The sequence below is a fragment of the Lepisosteus platostomus genome, chromosome 4, assembly GCF_059453375.1.
Source record: "Lepisosteus platostomus isolate fLepPlt1 chromosome 4, fLepPlt1.hap1, whole genome shotgun sequence".
NCBI lineage: Eukaryota > Metazoa > Chordata > Actinopteri > Semionotiformes > Lepisosteidae > Lepisosteus > Lepisosteus platostomus.
In genome coordinates this window covers 51,034,086-51,041,847 of record NC_142614.1, presented here as the reverse complement: position 1 = coordinate 51,041,847, position 7,762 = coordinate 51,034,086, and the positions used below count along the sequence as shown (strand labels likewise).

At 34.0% G+C, this 7,762-nt stretch overlaps 1 protein-coding gene across 4 annotated transcripts in view; it reads right to left on the bottom strand.

The window, feature by feature from the left end:
* Positions 1-714: 714 nt before the first annotated feature.
* syk (spleen tyrosine kinase) overlaps positions 715-7,762 on the bottom strand; it is a 52,733-nt gene continuing 45,685 nt past the window's right edge. For all 4 annotated transcript variants that reach the window (XM_088629803.1, XM_088629804.1, XM_088629805.1 and 1 more), the window contains 4 exons: positions 6,977-7,166; positions 5,686-5,826; positions 3,628-3,740; positions 715-2,533 (listed from right to left, as the gene is read on the bottom strand). In XM_088629803.1, coding sequence (XP_088485929.1) covers positions 2,461-2,533; positions 3,628-3,740; positions 5,686-5,826; positions 6,977-7,166 — 517 coding nt within the window. In that variant the 3' untranslated portion in view covers positions 715-2,460. The remainder of the gene's footprint in view (positions 2,534-3,627; positions 3,741-5,685; positions 5,827-6,976; positions 7,167-7,762) is intronic.

Sequence of the window (7,762 nt, the reverse complement as noted above, 5' to 3'; positions counted from 1 at the left end):
CAATTGGAAGATTAAATATGAAAGGACACACATTTTTTAAAGACTCCAAGTCTGCAAAATATCATGGTGTATTCAAGCTCCAAAACTGGAGAGAGAAAAGAGTCGAGGTACAATAATGATGATGACTATAACTTAAGGCCACGTTTGATATTGTTATTTTAAGGCTGAACATTTTTCTACTCCAATATAAACTCAATACGATTTTTAATTCATGTTAATCAATTCAACTTTAACTAAGAACATACTGTAGGAAAGATTACAAATCACAAGAGGCCTTTTGGACTGTTTGGGAGTTAGTAGTCTATTGATCTGACATCCTTATCCAGCCTTTTCTTGAAGGCAGCCTAATTATCAGCTTCATCCGTAAGGCTAAGTAACCTTTTGTGCCTCTCGTTCTTTCTTTTAAATCCACTTTAATGTAGTTTCTACTTTAGTCCTTTGGTTTGTGTTTTTCTGTTAATTCTAAAGCAGTCAATGCCTTGAGAAATTTGAATACTTGAACCTGGTCCTCTTCTAGTGTTCTGTTCAAGACTAATAGGCTTATTTTCTTTCAGCACTGTCAATGTTAGACATACCTTTAGGTCCGAAAATGTTTCTGGTTTCTCTTTTCTGGAGTGAAATCAGAGCAGAAATACATTTCTTGTACCATAGTGATCAAAATTGTAGAAAATATTCTACGTATTTCAATAGAGTGGAAATAAAAACAGTCAGTAATACAGTTTTTAATTGTTATTTAATAAACTCCTACAGTGTAACAAAAAGCATAACCTCTGCAGTTACTTATTTAACAAAATAGCCATACTAACGTGAAAACATTCAGTCTTTTTTTACAATGAATTCAAAACAATTTGCCTTTATGGTCAAAATGTATTTTTGAAATATTTAAATATTAATTTAACACTTTCTGTATAGGAATCAAACTAACATTCTCATTAACATTATCATAAAAATGTCAAGGTAACATACTGTAAATGGAAAATAACATTCACTTTTCAACAATGTAAGTATTCTTTCAATGTGCTGGATTATAATAAAAAAGTGGCTTAGTAAAAAATCTCCTTAAGATAGTAAAACGTAAACTAGTTGTATCTTCTTTTAGCCAATAATGAACATATTTACAACAAAACTACACTTTATCTCTTGGAGAACTGACTTGATATTAGCATGTGTTCCTTTTCAACAGAAGACAAGTCCTCTGCCTAATTAAAATGACTACTACAAAGATGAACACTCACTGACATTACGAGGCATATTGTCCATAATGAGCAACTATCCTTTTTACTTCTTAAATGTGTTATAAATGTTCCTGCATAATATTTCTACATGAAGATGCTTTTTAAGTTTTATAATTGTCTCCCTTTGGGATGTGGGTGTTATTTTGTCAGGTTTGAACAGGAAAGAAAGAACTATTGAAATTAAAAGGGATGGCATCTCTACAATGCAACTTTGAACAATTATATTGCACCAATTATATTGGAAGTCCATAACCATTTTGTAACAAACGGAAAGTAGAATGACACACATTACGGTTATTCTTGTCCTGGATTAACTACTCCTAGAACAGAGGAAGAATGATTGTGCAGGTTGCCATCACAAAAAATGTGTAGACATAATGTACCTATTAATAATGAAAATTAAATTACTGTTGAAATATTTATAACAATCTTTTGCACTGAAGGATATCTGATTATGCACAGATAATATACACATTTGGTGTAGAATCCTAATGTATAGAAACAAGATATCTGTTATTCAAAATGTATATTTATTTCTTCATAAATGATGGGCAAGGCAAAAGAAATGAGTAAATATCAATTCACAACAAGTCATTTTTTTCAATTCCAGCTTATTAAATAATGCAAATGTATTTTTGGGCAGGAATGCAAAAAAACCCTTTTGGTTTAAATAAATTAATTCAAGTGTTCCTTGTTTGCTGTCCCTAAAACCAATCAAAAAGAGAAAAAATAATGTTCATATAATATAAATAAATGATAAATTTATTATTTATATTATCATTTACTGTATATATAAATCTGATAAAGTTAGATAATTAAGGACAACAGATGATGTCAAAATTGCTCTGTAATAATAAAAACAACACGTCATATAATTGTTTGCCATTAAAAAGCTGGAGCTGAATTAAGCACACAGAATAACAGAATTCATAGTTTACTGGAAAGTGAATTACACACTTTGAGATCCTTTCAGCTTCTGTTACAAGTTTTTTTTTTTACTGCAATACAGTATATGCCTTCTACAGTTCTGTTAAATGTTTGATTAGATAAAAATGTATGGGATAAATTGCTAAAAATTGTCACTTTTTTTGAAAAAACTGGGCCATACCGAGCAACAGAGATTTCTAAAAACAATAAAATAAAGATGTCAAGTGCCAGTAAATCTTATAATATTTCTAAAAATGGCACAGTTATTAAGCTACCTATACAACCCCAGAAAATGTTATCATTGTGAAATATCATAGTAGTAATCTCTTAGCCTTCCTTCAACAGCGTGAAATCCAGGTCTCTCGTCAGTCCTGCAAAGAGAAGTAAACAAAACATTACAAACGTGATTTAACATTTCAAACGTACAAATGTGATTTAACCATTAAATCAACATACATGCTTGCTGGAGTGAACTCCTTCATCCTTTTGATTATGTGAATTTATTTGACTGTGGTTCTTATCATTTTGTACTGTATCTATACAGAGGTATAAGTAACTCCGCACATATACAGTACATGAAGATGACATCATTTGTTAATATTAAATTATTGCATTGATATTCCCTTTTCCCCTAACCGTGTCAGTAAGTGGAGAAGGAAAGGCAGGAGAATGCTGATGTCTGTTAAGGGACAAAGTGTCAAGAGACTGGCAACCACTAAAAGCACTTGAGCTAAATAGTGAACATACAGTGGGGAGAGGGGAAGGAGTATGTCAGTGCTAAGGTGACAGAGTGAAGGTCAAGGAGCCATCCCACACCACATAGTGAGCACAGTACGCTCACCACACACCAGCTATCACTGGGGAGGAGAACAGAGTGATAAAGCCAATTCATTGTGTAGACGTTTTTAGTAGTAAGTTAAGGTTTGGTAATAGTTTGGCTGACATTTTGTCAGGTCTGGCCAAGGGGAATCCCACCCAGGTGGGAGCAGTTTTTATTTGAGGCTTTAACAGGGAGATATGGGGCTAAGATTGTGGTTGATCCCCTTGTTTCTGTGCGACCTCTGTTGGTTAGGTTGGAAAGAAAATATGTGGTTTTCTAGAACTTTGATTGTCTTTGTGTTTTTAAATGAACAGCATCTAGAACACAGGTTGTTTTAGTCATTAATGATAGATCTCTGGCTACAGTTTAACCAATTTCAGTCATGCAAATAAAAATAATTTTCTGCAGAATGAGCTGCTAGTGAGGAACACAGACAGATTGAGTTCACAATTTCAACAATTCTCTTGTCCTGTAAATCTCCTCATGCATTTGCATTCTAAGCAGAATCAAAATAGCTCATAATTCTTTGTTGTTATTTATTGCTAAGCACAGTTTTCATTAAAAGTTATAGCTCTTCATATAAACTCTAATGTCAGAGAAGGCAGCATTAGAATGTTTAGATTTTAAAGGAAAACTTTGACTCACTTATAGGTCCAGCACTTGCGCATGATGTCATAAACTTCAGACGGGCACTCAGCAGGTGCTTCCATCCTATCTCCATGTTCAATCATTTGCAAAACTTCGTTTCCTTTCATCCCCTGCAACCCCCGCAGAACAATTAGTTATTTAGTTGCAGTTATTTTGCAGTTATTTTTTTGCATGTTAATAAATTGACGGAAATAAGAATATATTGCAACTTGCAACCTTGAATTAGACACAGCGGTTTCTCGCAGGTATAGAATGGATGTACTGCCCAGAACATGTAAAGGGATTTTGAAAATGTAGTGTATAGTATATTCTGTTTAATAAGCTTAAACAGAATCATAGCAATAACAAACATTTATAAACGTTTATAAGGGAGTTGAAAAAGGACGATGTTCTTCTCATCCCACATACAGTAATAGAGAAATTTAGTAGAAACTTGTAAACAGACTGGGTATAGTTTTATATTTCAATAAAAATATGTGTTAAGTCATTAAGGTTATGCGCCTGCCTATTTGTTAAGAAATAAAAAAAAAATGTCCAACTGATTTATATTGTAACGCAACGGGGGTTCAGGCGGGCGCCCTTGCCGCATTAGGTCGGTCCCCCACCGTCAGGGGCCCGAACCCGGGACTCCCGCGTCACTCAACAGGGACCCAGCCCCGTGAGCTAAAGAAAGATCTCTCCACAGCCCAGGGCCTGTGGTCCTGCTATTACAGGGAAGGGCGGCGACGTCACCGCTCTGGTAAGCCATCTTACCTGTCGGCCATATGCGTTACAATATTCAGTATTTTCAAATTTTAAACAATCTTACTATTTAAATCATGCAAAGCTCAACTGAGATGAATATGATCGTGTTTAGACAAACAATTTGATTTGAAATTTGTGTTGTTGGAAAAATGTACTTGTTTTTTTTTAAGGAGAAAGATTAATCTTCATTGTGACATGTGAAGTGGAAAATCTTGTTTACCCCATTTCATTAAAAGAAAGCTATTCATAACAAATAAGGGTATCTGTCTTGTGATAACTATAGATTCAATAGGTAACACAAGAAGCCATAAATCTGAAAACTGACCTTTTCACATCAGTGATACAATTCTTGCCTGAGCTGTGACAGATGTGACAGCTGTGACTGACAGATGTTCTAGTACATTTTGCAGCTGTGGCACTATTTTTGGTCATCTCCCTAACCATCCTTACCATTGCAGGAACCATCACCCTTTATGAACAATGTTCTGTTACTATTTGTTAGAAGAAGAGTAAAAATGTTTGTTTTCTTAAATAATTAACCTAAAACTGCTTAAAAAGCAGCTTATTACTAAATTATAAAGTATTTACATATTCTTCTCCAAAATAGTTTTACAACAGAACATGGACTTACAGTAAACACATTCACTATTCATACTGTATACAGTTCAGCAATGTGGTACACAAGTCTTGTTATTTAATTACAAATTTGGACTGATGAGCAGAGCAGAAATGCTATTATCTTGCAACCCCAAGAGGTTTGTTTAAATTTCTACGTATCACTCAGTTTGAAAAAGTAACTGTGCATTCTTTAGAAAATATTTCAAAGATTCAATTATGTGTATAGAGGTAACTTCAAACTGTGTTATATACGTCTTGGCCAATGGACAGTTTCACAATGTACTATACAATGAGAGACACTGGTTGGATGAAAATATTTCAGCATTTGCAAGGAAATAAAATAAAAAAACACATTTGAAATGTTTTGGATTATGTTTTCAAAGCATGTTCCATCTCCAGGTTTAACAGATTCTGTATGCTAATTATGTGATGTTATGATTCAAGCTAATCAATGTATTACTTTAAACAATCTGATTGATTCAGAGCCACAGAGTTGATAGTGATATAAGAATTTGTGTACTATTACATTGGCATACAGTTTTGGCTCTTTCAACACAGGCATCTTTCTTCTCTGTAAATGTGTTAAAACACAGACAATTGGTTCATTTGTCATAATCATTAGGCATTAGAAAAAACACTTTACACCTCAGCTAACAGGTTATACTTCAGAAGGTTTGTGTGCTGATGTCTTACTTTGTATGGCTTCTGTCCATAGGAGTATGCTTCCCACATCAAAACACCAAAGCTCCATACGTCACTTTTGCTGGAAAACTTGAAGAAATTAATGCATTCTGGAGCATACCACTTCACCGGCCATTTTCCATGAGTTTTGGCCTAAAAGCAAAATAAAAAGAAACATTATTGAATATAAAGCAAGTATGTTTTTTGGTTCCAAAGCAATGGCAGCACTGGTTTTAAATTTCCATTCATCTTCAATTCAGAAGCAAGAATCAGTATAACTGACGTTTTTGGCTTTTTGATGTGCAGTACTGTAGATGTGATGTGCCATTCTTCAAGGATCCTGTTTTCTTTCATTTGGATTAATTTTTAATTATATGTAATGTTAGCATACATTTTAATATTTTTAATATTAAGACAGATATGTCAGATTAATATGTACAGTATAATTGACCAACAAGTTTTTGAAGCTGATTAATACATATTTGTTTTTGCTTGTTCTGCTCATTCCTACTGAAGCAACCTGGCTCAAGCGTACAAAAGGAATGAGCCACCTCGGATTTGAACCCATTATCTTCTAGCATCCCTAACCACTACTGCACACTACTTACAAAAATTAATTCTATGCTTGTGTTCTAACCAAGGAGCTAGACCATAAAAAATCAAGTAATGGTTGAATGGGGTACATAATACTGTCATATGACCTAAAGTGTATAAACACTACAAAACACGACATACTGTAACAACATGCATTTATGCAAATGACACTACAGGTACTCCAATATTCATAACGGTTTGTAAAAAGAGCAGCAGTAGCAGAGTCTGGGTAAAGAGAAGTCAGGTGATGAAAGACACCATTAAGCAATTTTCTGAACATTTTATTTTATTATCCCATATACAGTACTTATTAGACATGTTGTTATCGTATGTAGTGTAATGAAGACGATATGACAGTTTTCTGCACCCACATTCAAGCAAAACATGGCCAAAAAAGACCAAGTGAGGACAACAGCGTATTAGAAAATCAGTTTCAGTATATTTCCCATGTGTAAATCAGGGTCACAAGACATCAAAGTGTTTAAAGTTTATTTGGTGTAACTGGCCTGGCTGTTGATGCACTTTACAGGAAAGAACCAGTGAGCTACTGCAAGGGTGGAGATGTGGTGAAGGGAGAAATGATATTTATGTACAGAGGAGCAGAAACAGGTGAGGTTGACGTTTAAGCTCCTCCCAAACTAAAAATAAAGTAAGAATGAAGTCCTGTTTTATTACACTTAAATTCTAGATTTGCTTCTGTGCAACTTACTTTGTAATAGTTCTCTTCTGCTGCTAATGCTTTGGACAGTCCGAAGTCACTGATTTTCGCGTAGTGCTGAGTGACCAAAAGCACATTCCTGGCAGCTAAATCTCTGTGAACAAAGTTGTTATCTTCGAGGTACTTCATTCCCATAGATACCTGGTGGACTAATTCTGTGATATTTCTCACAGTAATGTGCCTGCAGATGTGAAGAAACATATGGTTAAAAACATTCTTTTTACAGTCCTATACTAGAATACCATTCTATAAATTAAATGATTTGAAATAAAATACAGTATTTTCGTGAGAAAACATACTGTATGTGTTCAAAACCTTTTGGAAAATGTTTACCATAGGGAGATGTGTTAAGAATGGAAGAATGCACGCTGAACATGCTAATGTAATTATGCTAATTACAATGATGTCTTTTAACTAATAAACGACATTAAAAGTAGTTCCCCCATGCTTTTGTCCTTTTACTGACCCCGTCTTAAAAAGAATGTTCTGAATAATACTGAAGATAATATTTAATATTTTACTACCTAAGGTAAGTAGTGACCTAAATAACAAAAATTAAAAAGAAGTTGTAAGATAGAGCACTATTAAAAAAACATCAGAGGGAAACATGTTTGGGTGTTGATTTAATCAACAAGTGTTGATTAACTTGTTCGCATTACTTGGGCAGAGGAAAATAAAACTTAAAGAAATTCATGTGACAGACATTAAAACCATTTGGTCATTTCCTCGTCTTTGATAAAAATGGGTAAAATGACAATAGTGGTTTCCTATATGAAT